The 12447-nt window shown below is 52.3% G+C and overlaps 6 protein-coding genes across 6 annotated transcripts; 3 read left to right on the forward strand and 3 right to left on the reverse strand.

The window, feature by feature from the left end:
• Positions 1 to 879: 879 nt before the first annotated feature.
• Positions 880 to 1783, forward strand: QC761_103945 (uncharacterized protein; the record flags this gene model as incomplete). The annotated part of the gene is made up of 4 exons (XM_062873650.1): positions 880 to 959; positions 1031 to 1292; positions 1377 to 1447; positions 1517 to 1783. The coding sequence occupies 4 exons, from the start codon at positions 880 to 882 to the stop codon at positions 1638 to 1640; spliced, it is 537 nt and encodes a 178-aa protein (XP_062736715.1). The 3' UTR covers positions 1641 to 1783.
• On the reverse strand, positions 1741 to 5130 carry chk1 (Chk1 protein kinase). Its single transcript, XM_062873651.1, has 3 exons — positions 4104 to 5130; positions 3793 to 3869; positions 1741 to 3723 (listed from the first exon to the last, which is right to left on the reverse strand). Exons 1-3 carry the CDS (start codon positions 4104 to 4106, stop codon positions 2091 to 2093), a joined length of 1713 nt encoding a protein of 570 aa, XP_062736716.1. The 5' UTR covers positions 4107 to 5130; the 3' UTR covers positions 1741 to 2090.
• UBC11 (Ubiquitin-conjugating enzyme E2 11) lies at positions 3989 to 5654 on the forward strand. The gene is made up of 3 exons (XM_062873652.1): positions 3989 to 4770; positions 4832 to 5164; positions 5227 to 5654. Exons 1-3 carry the CDS (start codon positions 4661 to 4663, stop codon positions 5327 to 5329), a joined length of 546 nt encoding a protein of 181 aa, XP_062736717.1. The 5' UTR covers positions 3989 to 4660; the 3' UTR covers positions 5330 to 5654.
• Positions 5446 to 6902, reverse strand: RPL31B (60S ribosomal protein L31B). The gene is made up of 4 exons (XM_062873653.1): positions 6553 to 6902; positions 6354 to 6444; positions 6216 to 6290; positions 5446 to 6064 (listed from the first exon to the last, which is right to left on the reverse strand). The coding sequence occupies exons 1-4, from the start codon at positions 6843 to 6845 to the stop codon at positions 5861 to 5863; spliced, it is 663 nt and encodes a 220-aa protein (XP_062736718.1). The 5' UTR covers positions 6846 to 6902; the 3' UTR covers positions 5446 to 5860.
• RAX1 (Bud site selection protein, Revert to axial protein 1) lies at positions 6363 to 9084 on the forward strand. The gene is made up of 3 exons (XM_062873654.1): positions 6363 to 7541; positions 7602 to 8289; positions 8342 to 9084. The coding sequence occupies exons 1-3, from the start codon at positions 7372 to 7374 to the stop codon at positions 8576 to 8578; spliced, it is 1095 nt and encodes a 364-aa protein (XP_062736719.1). The 5' UTR covers positions 6363 to 7371; the 3' UTR covers positions 8579 to 9084.
• Positions 9085 to 9618: 534 nt separating this feature from the next.
• QC761_103990 (uncharacterized protein) lies at positions 9619 to 11783 on the reverse strand. The gene is made up of 2 exons (XM_062873655.1): positions 11271 to 11783; positions 9619 to 11195 (listed from the first exon to the last, which is right to left on the reverse strand). The coding sequence occupies exons 1-2, from the start codon at positions 11301 to 11303 to the stop codon at positions 9945 to 9947; spliced, it is 1284 nt and encodes a 427-aa protein (XP_062736720.1). The 5' UTR covers positions 11304 to 11783; the 3' UTR covers positions 9619 to 9944.
• Positions 11784 to 12447: the final 664 nt, after the last annotated feature.

Below are 12447 nucleotides of genomic sequence, written 5' to 3' on the forward strand. Positions count from 1 at the left end.
TTTCCCACTCTTTGCTAGATTGGCGGCTTAGTGTTCTATACCCAGACTTCGTTGTTCACAATACAGCTTTGCTTGTTTTATGGCTTTGGAGAGAAAGATGGAACAAGAGATGTTTGAGTTTTGGGATGAAAAGTCTCAACTGTTGGTGAATTTCTTCCAAAGCAAAAGAGCGAGTTGAGATCCGATATCATGTGACCACGCGATGCTGACCTGCGGTTGGGGGGGGTTGTCGACGCGGGGGAGGGGGTGAGTCACGGTTGTGCAAGTTGGTCTTTATTAGTCAGGAAGGAGGTATGACTGCATTGGATATTGCCTGGGGCAGGTCAATGGGATGATATAAACATGTCTGAGGGGCCTCAGGCTGTATTTTTTTTTACTTGAAATCTTTTGTTCTTGGTTCATCGGAATCAATCAATTGATGAGGTTGAGAAAGAACCAATTTAGAAAACTGAATACGACCCCTCACTTTGCTACAGTTCTTTAATCTTTCCCCCTCTCTCTCCGGTCTTCGGGCACGGCACACGCCATCAATTGAAGGATAGCCGTGGGAAACCGCTCTGATCCGAAGGGGCGTTGTGTTATTGGGATTGAGTGGATGAGATCTTGGGGTGTCGATTCAGCTTTTGACTCTTGGGTGTAGTAGGTAGTTGGGAAGGTAGGGTGTCTATATGGGATTTGTTTCCTGCTTTCATGTTCTGGTTTATTCCCTGTTTTTGGGTCACTTACACCTTTGTCACAGCCTCACCGCACAACCTTCTCACACAACCTTCTCCCAGCAACCCCCCCATCTCAATTACCGCCATTGAACCATCACCCAAACCAATTAACTGACACAATCCTCATACCAACCAGTCAGTCTCAACTCAACCCAAACCGAAAATGAACGCCTCCTGCCAATGCGGCTCCATCCGCTTCAAAACCCCCCTCCCCAAACCCCTAGCCTTGTATATCTGCCACTGGTATTTCCTCTCCCATCCCCCACCCCCCCTTTTTTTTTTTCCCTCTTGGTTTTCTAACATTAGCAAAACAGCATAGCCTGCCAAAGACAAACCTCCTCCGCCTTTGGCGTTTCGGCCATCTTCCCCCGCTTCTCCCTCCCCGCCAACCTCATCCAACCACCGCCCTCTTCACCAACATCATCCTCGGTCTCGTCATCAGGGAGTCCGCCAGCTGGATGTGAAGGGAGCGGGAGTAACCTGCTATCAGTCTACTCACGCGCAACAACCAACGGGCAGACGCTGTACTGCTATTTTTGCAAGAGGTGCGGGACGAGGTTGGTGCATGATAGTCCTGTGAGTTTCCCCTTACCCCCAACAAAAAAAACATGATATGGGTTTTACGGTTGCCTGTTACGAATGTGGCTGACAAACAATCAGAACAAAAACGTCGTCAGCGTCAAGGGGGGTTGCCTAGAGGGGTTGGATTGGAAGAGCGCGATTCACATTTGGTATGCCACCCTCCCTCGTAACATTCACAGTTGTAAGGGGCGGTATCTAACGGGAAGATTGCCATCTAGGACAAAATCAGCCATGGTGCCAATCCCAGAAGGCGTGGAATCCCACAATGAGGACTGCAAGGACCCGGAAGAGTATGGTGTTTGTCAGGAGGAGTTGGATCAGCCGTCGGGGGGGAGTTTGTGAGTGATTTCGTTGACAGCAATAATCGGAAGCCGGAAATATAGGTCAGGAAAAAAAAGGGAATATGAATACACCACTCGGTTTCAAGGTGAGGTCAAAAAGAATACCAAAACTAAATGCCACGTCTTTTTAATACAACCCTGCAATGCTTCGTGCTCATGCTATGCTGCAATTATATGCCATGCTCACAGACAAAAAAAAAAAAAAAAAAAATGCTGACTTAACAAAACACACTCAGCACCCCGACCCAGCCCTGTCTGTCTCTTATATATCAGCCATCCCAATCCTCCAAGCTACATAAATGATCGTCATCCCACCGTTCATTTAAAAAAAGAAGAAAAAGTCATCCCACCCTACCATCCCATCGCCATTTCCTGTAATCCGCAAATCATATCAGCAACAACACAATTCCAAAAACCACCCCAAATCCAAAGGAACAAACACGGTTATCCATTACTGTGAACTCCCCCCATCCCCACTCCAAACCCCCTCCTTGCACAGCAGCGCCACCTTCTTGAAAAACCTCCGCCACTCTAGCGGGTCACCCTTCACCTTGACAAACCTAACCTCGTGCAGCATCACCTCCTGGCCCTCCTCGTCAGACATGCTCGTCATCAGCCTGTACTTGTCCACCAGCACCTCCCCGTGCAGGCTCTGGTTTCTCCCGTCCACCGTCTTCACCTTTAGCGTCGCCACGTGGTCCGACTCCGGGTTGACACTACCACCGATTTGAGCCGGTTGCGGCACGTTGAGCTGGTGAAGCGCGTCGCTGAGCATCTGCACGAGCAGCACCGGTGGCATGTGCGAGAAGAATCTTGTCAGCGAGTATGAGGGGATGATGTCCCTGAACTGGCGGGCGTGCTGGGTCAAGGACAATGGGATGCCTGGGATCTGCGAGAACTGGCTCATGGACGGGTCATCCGACAGAGCGGAGAGGGCGGCCAGGGCCAGGTTTCGGTTGGGATGCCGGCTTGACGGCGGAGGAAGGATGGAAGCAGCATCGCGGGGAGCCAACGGCTGCGTCGAGGAGATGATGGCGTGAGTACCCAGTGTTCGGAGGGTTGGCCGTTCCCAATCGAAGGCTGCATCTGTGATAGGAGTTTCGGGTTGGGTGGCTGGGAGTTTGGTAGTCCACGAGCTGGAGGGCTGGGAATCGAGGTCCATTGCTTCTGGTTGGGAAGCACGCTGGGAGGGGGTTGGCTCTGCGCTGAGATCAATGCGTAGGGCGGCCAGCATTTTGGTGGCCAGAGCCAGAGGATCTGACACCTTGCCGTCGGCGGCGAGGAGGGGGTTGTGACGGGTGTACCATGGGTGCTGGCGAATTTGAGCAAAGCTAAATCGTCTCTGAGGTTCAATGTTCATCATGCCTCGGAGGAGGGATAATGTGTTGGGGGGAATCCTCTGCCATAGCTGATCTGTACTCCGCCCATGCGTCCGTACGTACTCCTGAAACTCCCAACTTCCAGTTGTTGGCTCGTCCCATGGTGTATTGCCCACCAAAAGCACAAACAAAATGACGCCACAAGACCAGATGTCGACCAGATCCGCCGAGTATTTCTGCTGGTCAGGCGACCTCTTATCTGGCCTGGCACACTGCAGTACCTCGGGGGCGATATATGGGGGGCTACCGCACATGGTGGCCGTCTGCTTCCGTACTCCCTTGTACTCAAACATGGTCGACATGCCAAAGTCGGCAATCTTGAGGTTGCCTGTGTCTGACAAAAGAATGTTCTCGGGTTTGAGGTCCCGGTGGGCTACCCCCTTGGAGTGCATGAAGCTGACACCAGCGATTAGTTGCAAGAAGTACAGATGCGCAATGTCTTCCTGAACGCCGACGTCCGCCTCGATCTTGTCAAAAAGATCACCTCCTTCGGCAAACTCCATGGCGATCCATCTCCAGACGGCATCTTCGCCAGTAGCGAACCACTCGATGATGTTGGGGTGCTGGCCGATGTGCGAGTGCAATGACACCTCCATGGCGATTTGCTTGGCTGATATCCGCCCATGCTTGACAGCGTAACCCTTGTGGATCAGCTTGACAGCAAAGACTGGTGTTGGTGCATCCAGAGGAATCGCCTTTTTGATGCTGGTTGATCAGAGTCAGCTGGTGGGGTCCTACCCCGGTGTAAGTGAGATGGGTGCGGGAAGAACTCACGATGCATATGCGCCCCTTCCTATCGTCTTGGAGATGATGCGGAAGGGCAAATCGTTTGGAAGCGGGTCTAATTGTGACTGTTGCATTTTTGAGAGCTGTTTTAGTTGATGTGATCCGAAACTGATGTCCAAAGTTATGGCGATGGAGGTGTCCCAGGCAGCATCCCGGGGTATCCCTTGAGCCAGAAGTGGTATTATTCAAAACAAAAGGCAGGGACGGGGTATCAAAGAAAGAGTACAAAGATACAAGGCAAGTGAGGAAGGCTGAGTTCAATAACAGGCCGATAGTAAGCGGAAGGAAGTTGCACTCACCATTTTCTGAGTGCTGTTTGGATGAAATATGACGCGTCTTATAAAGTTCGCGTACCCGTGTAAAGTGTATTTGTATCTTGATGCGCTCAAAGAGTGGAGTGGCGGGCAAAATGTTTTGTCTGGGCACAGCAGCCAAAGGCACGCTCTGATTGGCTATGGCACAAGGGTTGCGCCCGGACCAGGCCGCTCTTGGCCGGCAGTGGTTGCTAGAGAGTCTCCAGCTTGTTACCTAGCGGGCTGGTGGGGGCAGGCAAAGTTGGGTCTTTCTTGTAAACATTCCTCTTGGGCTCTATGACCTTCAGACGCCGCTCCGCCAAAACTCACGAGGCGCCTTCCATCTCTTTCCTGAAAGCAAACACCAACCTCATGCGCACCATTTGACATCATAAGCCCTCCAATTCCTACGAAGCTGACGCCCCCGCTGTTGCAGGTACGCAATCGACCTCTCTTCCAGACCAGCCTCTTCTGCATCGACCCGCTTGGGTATATTAACCTGGATCCTGTCGCAGCATACGCCGAAGACATTCTTTACTCTTACGCCCGTCTTTGTCGACATCATGTCTTACATGGATGACACCCAGAACTCGGCCCCTGGAAGCCTCCCAGCCAGCAAGGCCGCCACCGGTGCTGCTACAAGCAAGAAGGTCAACGAGAATGCGACGAAGAGGTGAGCGTCGCGTGGGCGGTGTGGTGGAAGACTCATCATGGCTGACAACATGGGCCCGAAGACTGCAGAACGAGCTTATGCAAATGATGACCTCACCTGCCCCTGGCATCTCCGCGTTCCCCTCGGCCGACGGCAACCTGCTCTTCTGGCGCGCTACCATTGAAGGTCCCGAAGACACACCATATGCTGGCCTCAACCTCAAGCTCAGCTTCGAGTTCCCTGCCAACTATCCATACACGCCACCCACCGTACTTTTTATCACCCCCATTTACCACCCCAACGTCGACTTCTCCGGCCGCATCTGCCTCGATATTCTCAAGGACAAGTGGACGCCTGCCTACAACACTCAAACGGTGTTGCTGAGCTTGCAGTCTCTCTTGGGCGAACCAAACAAGTAAGACCATGTGTTCTGCCGATATCTGGCAAGGAAGTGTTTGAGATTGCTAACAGAAACAGCGCTTCCCCCCTCAACGGCGAGGCTGCCGAACTCTGGGACAAGGACCCAGCTCTTTTTAAGACCAAGGTCATGGACCGTCATAAGGATATTGAGGAGGACTGAATAGACAAAACTAATCAATGAGTTTACGACACACGCATCTGCATTTTCTTTTTGCCTGGGGGAACGGAGTCATGACGGCGTGTTTGCTGTTTGTTGTCAAGGTGGAAATCAAAGGCGTACTTGGTACCTGAAGTTAAGGATTGCATTCCGGGGGGGGGGGTTTTGGTACATGGATTTCTCGCATCGACGCTGCCTGCTTGCAGAGTAACTCCTCAAGTACATCGAGCATTGTTTTTTGCAACGGACATTGTCGTCCACGAGCGTATCACTTTGAGATATACACTCCAGCGTATCACTCTGAACAAAGGTTTCTTTCCCATCGCAAGCTCCAGCTCCAGCTCCTTCACATGTCGTTCGGGTTGGTTTGGTGAATTGGTTTTTTGGTATCGGAGGTGCCGTTTTTACGAACCCATCTATTCGTAATAGGAAGCTAGAAGCCATGCGTAACTCCGTAAAATCCCAATGCCGTCCTGAACCCGAACCACGGCCCGTCCTCAATCCCACTTTTTAATTGTTGCCGACAACCAAAATTTACTCCTCAACAACGACGGTGTGGAGGCCCTTGGGGTTCGTGACGTTGACGGCCTGGACGTAGCTGTAAAGCTTCTCCTTAGCGCCCTCCTCGTCGTTACGTTTCCGGGAGATGCGGACGCGGAGTCTGTAAGGAACGCCCTTGACACCCTGCTCCCAGACCTTCTTGTTCAGCTGGGGGTCGAGGCGGACATCGGTGGTGCCCTGTAACATGACATCTCAAGTCAGCTTTTCTGTCCTATGCCACCACACACACTTATCATCCGGAATCTCGAGCTGGGAAGGGCGAGTGGTTTCGTGTGCCGTGACCGTGAAGTCGTCGGGATAGTGGGGAGGTTTCTGCGGTCGAACGTACCATGGCCTTGTAGGCAAACTCCTTGATCTCCTTGATCGCCTTGGGAGCCCGCTTCTTGAAGGTCACGCCGTGGAGCTGTCCATCGAGTCAGCAATTCAATTCTTTCATCGACTATCGCCCTCGTTCGACTTGACATACGCGCTTGTGGAGGTGGATGGTGTACTCGCGAGCCACAACGTCGGCGATGGCCGAACGCTGGGTCTTTCCGGAGGGCTTGGTGGACGACATTCTGGTAGGAGGTGAGTTAGCCGCTGCACAGCGTCTCTGTTGGTTTCTGCAATGGCGAGCAGAAAATAAATCGAGTCGAATCGAGGGGAAACTGCCAGCAATTACGTACTTCGGAGACGTGGGATCTCTTGCACTCGGAATCGGGTTGAGTGGTGTCGTGAGGTCGCGGGCTTTTGCTGGGTTCAATAAACCTACCTCTGGGGAATTTTGCACCTGGTTTTTCCGCGAATTCTGTCTGGTGCGCCGACCACTGGGCTCAAGGCACTCGCGTAACTGCCCTAAAGTGGAATGGCGCCTGTGCTCTTCCAGCCCCACCTTCACTTTCACACCGCCAAGGTTCTGGCGGTCGGTAGCCCACTGGCAGACAGCTGCCCAGGTGTCATCTCGGAATGGGCCAATCATGACTCCACAGCCAATCTCAAAAGATGAATTGGCGCTGGAAGCTTGAGTGGAACTCCTGTTCATCAGACTCTCATGCGTGCAGGGGCAGCCGTGCGCCTTGGAAGCTCTTCATGCCAACTCCTGCGCCCGCCTGTTCCAGGTCTCAACGACATTCCATCATCGCCAGTCTCTGCGCGACCCGACACTGTTCCCTGGTGCGCTGAGCGCACTTGTCACTCTTTTCGTACGCCCTCAGCAAATTCGTCCTAATTTTCCGCACTACCTCATCGACCGACCCCAGCTACTCCGGCGACACTTGAAAGTTACCACTCTACCCGAGCAACATCCTCAGCGACCCTCCCTGAAAAGTCGATTTACGCGGTCACCTCAAAACTGAGCTCTTCCAACTCTCCAACGTCAATTCACGAATCACACCCCGAACTAGCGACGCCTTTCCCCAGGACCACGCAAAGCTCCGTCTGACGCTGCGATCATTCTTTTAATCATTTCCTGTCGACTTTCTTAACGGCAAAGTCGACTGGCGAAAATGAACGACCCCATGGCATCAACACCCTCACCGGTGCCCGATTTGAATCGGAACCGACTACCCACCCTCTTCGAAGTCTTAAGTCGACGGACATTGCCCCCTGTCGATTTGTTCTCCTTTTATATTTATATGCGGGACCAGCAGCGCTCTGTCGACTATCTTGATTTCTGGTACGTCAACTGGGGAGGGCGTTGGTAGCACGAGTATTGTTTGCTAACAAGGGATCATAGGCTTGATGTCGCCCAGCACATGTCTCTGTGCCGCCACTATGTTCGGGAGCTGCGCCGATCAGTTTTGGTGGGTACCCCAGATTTGGACAAGACGTCCAAACGATCTTCGGCCATCTTGGAAGGCCTAGGTGACCTGAACCATTCGGCCGCTGGGCCGTCCATGTACGCGACGGAGAAGGAAAGAGATCAGGATGCTCAGATGTCAATGTTTTTGCGGGAAGATAGAAACCCCCACGATTCACCACACAGCAGCAATGGGAGACGCGCTCGCGCAAGCACCAACCTTAGCAGCACCCCTCGCGAACCTAATACCGATTCAAACTCTCCGGCTCACACAGTTGCCCGGCAAGATATCAGAGCTTCCGCCGAGAAGATCCTCTACACTTTCCTTCTTCCCGGTGCGGAACGCGAGATAACGCTCCCGGGTTCAATTACCCAGGATGTAACGACAGCAATCGAAGAGTTCGGGCGAGATGACCCAGAGGTTTTCGATGTGGCCAAGGACTACGTTTTCCAAGCGATGGAGCGAGATGCGTTCCCCGGCTTTCTTAGAATGAAGGCCCTTGGAAATCTTATCCCACCAACACTGATCATGAGACTCATCTTTGGCTTGGTCTCCATGTTTGGCGGTTTCTGGGCTGCGTTCATTTTGATATTCCTCAATAAGGACCGAATGACTCGCTGTTGGGTATGTATCACTCCTTTCTGCATGTACGGAGCTCAGCGCTAACACCCTTCAGCTCATCCTCCCCTTCACACTAGGCGTGTACTTTCTCGCCTCCTACCAGTACTCACTCGACCCAGCCCTTGCCCTTCTCGGGTTCAGCGAGTACACCCCCTTCAACTTCTCCAGAATACGAGAACCATATGTCCGAAAGCTCCTCGCCCGACGAGCCATCATGGTACTCGCCGTGACATTGCTCGTCGATGCCGCGTTATGTGTGCTGTTCATCCTGGTGCCCGGCAAACGACTCTGAACCCCGAGCGAGAAGAACGTTTCGGGAGTTTGACCAGGCTGGTTTCCATTCTCACTCTCGAAACCAAAGTACACGAAAGAACAGCATAGCGTAGCATTTTCGAAATCACCTTAATCCCACGGCCGCCAAAGCAACTCTTACGAGATATATTCCGTCCTAGGGTAATGGATTTAACGAGGCAGGAGCATTTTCTTTTTTTCTCGTATTTTTCGTCGTCTTTTTTTCTTCTTTTCACTGGCTTTTCCCTTTTTTTATGACGAAGTTATGAGGTTCTGTAGCCAAACTAGGAAATACTAGTTTCAAAAAAGGGTATTTTCTCCTCGGGATTGCCTTTTATTTTCTGATTTATGGAGGGGTATGGATGGCCACATCTGTAGTCTCTGTCGCTGTTGTTATTGTTGTTTCATTTCATCACATTCATTTCGCGTACCAGTTTTTTTTAGAGAGCAAATCATGTAACTTTTTACTACTAGGGCAACAACAAATGGGGGGATGAAAGGTGGGTTGGGGGTGGAATGGAAGGGGGAAAGGTGTTTAAGAGTAGGGGTGTATCCGGCGCTGGGCTAAATTTCAGGTGTTCAGGATAGTGAAACTTTGCATGCTTTTTTTTATTTTATTTTTTATTTTTTTCCATATGTTCCTTTGCTTTGTTGAGAAACGAGGGTGGGTGGTGGTTGTAATGTACGATTTTTAGAGAGGGTGGGGGATCGGATAGTAGCTGAAGAAAAAAAGATTTGAGTACAGGATTGCTTGGTGGTGGTGAGGTGTGACGGCCATGAGGCCCGACACAGGACGCCCATACCGCGGACGAGAAACAGAGATATCTGTTGCTCCAAGCCAAGGCCCTGATATCTATCTGATAGTGTCTTTCTCGCATTCTGCACCCCCTCCTTATGTTTCTGCTGCTTTTTCCTTCCCTCTTTCTTCTCTTAACTTTGAGTTCCTCTTGACCTTGCAGTTTGGGATTGTTTCCTTTTCAATACTTTGCTAGAGTGTTGAGACTCTTCTATATACAATCCACACGTAAAGAACCTAAAAAACTTGCTTGTATTCCGGGGCTTACTTCGTAACCAGTCTGGTTCTCTTCACAACGGAATCTAAAGCTGATACGGAGCTACTCAGCCCACGCATATCAACGTCACCGAACACCCCGGCGGCCATACTTCTCCAAAACAGAAGACACATTGATTTGGTAGTATTGCTAGATCCACAACATCAAAAATCTTCTGCAAGAATGCGTATTACTACGCTTCCCGAATTTACCCCCGACAAGGCTGCCGATTTATGCCCACCTACCCTGCCGTTTCGACAACCTCACAATAACCAACACTACCACCCCCAACCCCAATATGAACCCAGCTGTCCTCTACTGACCAGCCCCATCTCTCGCCACCATATCCTTCAACGAGTTCTCCACCGCCTGAGCAATCATATCCCACTCCTCCGTATCCGTCATCAACACTTCGCCCGACCCTCCTCTGCTCAGCTGTACCCCGGCCGGTGGATATCGAGCGCCTCCTGCAGGGAATCCGCCGCCGAGATCTGGTTGCCCTGGCCCCGCTTGATCTTCTCGTTGTGGTGCCGAAGGAAGTGTGCTGCTGCCGTCCGAGTCATCAGTCAGCATTCTCTTCAGAGAGTTGTTTGGATGATGATGATGAGAAGAAAATGTCCGGACGTTGTGCGGGTTGTAATTGCCGTAGGCAGTAGTAGAAGCGTCCTGGGCGGCGTACTGGGGGGCAGCTTGAGAGTGGTAGTAGTTGTTCCCGGGGTTCCAGTTGAAAGCTCCCCCAGCGCCACCACCGCCTCCAGCAGCCGGATAGCCATGCGGCTGTTGAGAGTCATGGAGAGACTTTTGTTTCTTGTGCTGCTGCCTGTTGCCGAGGTTTCCGCGACCATATCCAGATGTGTATCGGGGTGATGAGGAGAAGGAGGGGTAGAAACCTTTTTTGCCCTTGTCATTCTTGTTTCCAGTCTCCTGTTCCAGGAGCTTCTCTGTTGTCTCTTGCCAGGCCGCTTCTTGCGCGGCACGGCGGTCGGCGTCGGCGCGGAGCTGGTCCATTTGTGCCGAGAGGGAGCTCAGGGTGGAATCGCAACGATCAGCCCAGGCTTGGAGGCTGGAGAGGAGCCCGCCAATGGCGGTGGGGGCGACATCTCGGAGAGGAGCAACGCTGTTGATCTGGACGAGGGAAGCCTTGGGCTTGAGCTGGCCTTTGATGAGGTCGGCGTAGATGGAGCTGATCACAAGCTCCTCCAGAGATTGCCGGGTGGGCAGGTCGAGAGCTCTTTGGAGGGACGAGTAGCTCAAGGCCGGCTCGGTCCCATGGCCGTTGTTTTGGTTGGCGAGTGTCAGAAGAGACAGCTGACGGAGCTTCAGTCTCTGGGCATCGTTCAACTCGGGAAGACCTGCGGTGGACTTGTACGTTTCGTAGGTGCCATAACTAAAGATCTGGAGGAGTGTGAGGTGTGGGGCAAGCTCTGGATTCGAAGCAAGAGCTTGGATCTGAGGAGTCTGTAACAACTCGGTGAAGATGTATGTATTCGGGGCCGAAGTCGCGCGGGAGATGAGGTCGGCGGCAGCGCGCGGGGAGGTGGCCGACTTGGTGAGTGCCAAGAAGGGCTACACAATAGGTGAGCAGGGTGCGGGGTGGGATACCATCGATGTAATCATGCCTATGGCGATGACGAAACGTACCTCGAGGGCATTGAGAGCTTTTGCCTGTTCCATCTTGGAAACTGTCTGAAGAACTCCGAGATCCTGCTTCAACCTGTCAAGTCAGAAACACAGTCGGAGGTGATGTTACTTGGGAATTCGAGAAAACGTTCAACAGATGATTCCTAACTCTTGGGTGGTTGAGAGCTGGTGGATGTAGCTGGAAGGCAGCCTTGCAGCTGCGAAGTCATGGTGGGGCTCAAACAGAGCTGTTGACAAACCTGGGGTAAGGCTGGGATTATGTTTGCGCTTGCCCCGCGCTGAACAAATGTGGCTTCCAGGGTGCACAACCACTGGCGTATCGTGTTCCTGCATTACGAGCCCGCTCAGGATACGTAACCGCGAATAACTCCGCAGAAACGCAACAGGAGACATGTACCAGTCGAGCCATTTTGCAATTGTTGTCGTGCCACTTCCATTGGGCTTCTAGAAGATGACCCACCGTTTTCTGACCTGAAGTTTAATGTGCAGGGGATTCCCACCGCAAGGTTTGACCTGCTACAAGCGGGAGAACGTCCGGATCGAAGCGGATCTTATCGACAAGAGCAAGGGTTCTCGTGTCCACAGCTTCTGAATCCGCGACGTTGCCGAGAAGAGCGAGAAGAGCGCACAGTGCGCCTTGTCGCTTGGGTCTTTCCCAGGAACCTCGTGCCGTCTCTCTTGTACCCGCATGTGCGTCAATATTCGACCAAACATCACGTACTAGAGACTGGCACAAGCTGCATTTGATAAGACTATTGGATTTATTGCTTCCTACGGGGCAGGCGGTGGGTGTGACCATTCAGGCCGCTCAAAATAGATTGCAAGAGGACTGCCGTCTTCGACACTGACCGAATGGTGGCCAAGTTTTAGACCCCGCGTCTGTAACTGTTCTCGATCTGGCAGGTTCTTTCTGACTGTGTTGTGTCCCCCTGATCTTGAGAGGATGAAGAATCGCGTGAGCATGCCCGTATTTCGGCGTATTCATCCACCAAGGCTTGACCAGGATTCAGCGGGATGGAAAAGTCACCCGTCCTCCCGGACGCAGTGGGTGTTCCTGGCGGCGCGGCACATCCATGCCCACCCAGGCTACAAAGATCGAGAAACGTGCTCATTGTCACAGCCCGCACCTGAGCGGCTGGACACAGTACCAACTCGAATCCGGAGACAGATCGTCAAA

This window comes from Podospora bellae-mahoneyi (assembly GCF_035222275.1).
Source record: "Podospora bellae-mahoneyi strain CBS 112042 chromosome 1 map unlocalized CBS112042p_1, whole genome shotgun sequence".
Classification (NCBI taxonomy): Eukaryota; Fungi; Ascomycota; class Sordariomycetes; order Sordariales; family Podosporaceae; genus Podospora; species Podospora bellae-mahoneyi.

What these genes read in the sequence shown, in the direction of transcription:
- chk1 (XM_062873651.1), bottom strand. An exon ending in GGAAGGGGCGCATATGCATC is followed by an intron (nt 3,724 to 3,792) that starts GTGAGTTCTTCC and finishes CTGATCAACCAG; the next exon opens with CATCAAAAAGGCGATTCCTC.
- UBC11 (XM_062873652.1), top strand. Translation starts at nt 4,661, where the DNA reads ATGTCTTACATGGATGACACCCAGAACTCGGCCCCTGGAAGCCTCCCA. An exon ending in AACGAGAATGCGACGAAGAG is followed by an intron (nt 4,771 to 4,831) that starts GTGAGCGTCGCG and finishes ATGGGCCCGAAG; the next exon opens with ACTGCAGAACGAGCTTATGC. An exon ending in CTCTTGGGCGAACCAAACAA is followed by an intron (nt 5,165 to 5,226) that starts GTAAGACCATGT and finishes TAACAGAAACAG; the next exon opens with CGCTTCCCCCCTCAACGGCG.
- RPL31B (XM_062873653.1), bottom strand. Translation starts at nt 6,845, where the DNA reads ATGATTGGCCCATTCCGAGATGACACCTGGGCAGCTGTCTGCCAGTGG. An exon ending in AGAGATCCCACGTCTCCGAA is followed by an intron (nt 6,445 to 6,552) that starts GTACGTAATTGC and finishes ACCTCCTACCAG; the next exon opens with AATGTCGTCCACCAAGCCCT. An exon ending in CCATCCACCTCCACAAGCGC is followed by an intron (nt 6,291 to 6,353) that starts GTATGTCAAGTC and finishes CTCGATGGACAG; the next exon opens with CTCCACGGCGTGACCTTCAA.
- RAX1 (XM_062873654.1), top strand. Translation starts at nt 7,372, where the DNA reads ATGAACGACCCCATGGCATCAACACCCTCACCGGTGCCCGATTTGAAT. An exon ending in GTCGACTATCTTGATTTCTG is followed by an intron (nt 7,542 to 7,601) that starts GTACGTCAACTG and finishes AAGGGATCATAG; the next exon opens with GCTTGATGTCGCCCAGCACA. An exon ending in ACCGAATGACTCGCTGTTGG is followed by an intron (nt 8,290 to 8,341) that starts GTATGTATCACT and finishes AACACCCTTCAG; the next exon opens with CTCATCCTCCCCTTCACACT.
- QC761_103990 (XM_062873655.1), bottom strand. Translation starts at nt 11,303, where the DNA reads ATGGAACAGGCAAAAGCTCTCAATGCCCTCGAG. An exon ending in AAGCTCTCAATGCCCTCGAG is followed by an intron (nt 11,196 to 11,270) that starts GTACGTTTCGTC and finishes CCTATTGTGTAG; the next exon opens with CCCTTCTTGGCACTCACCAA.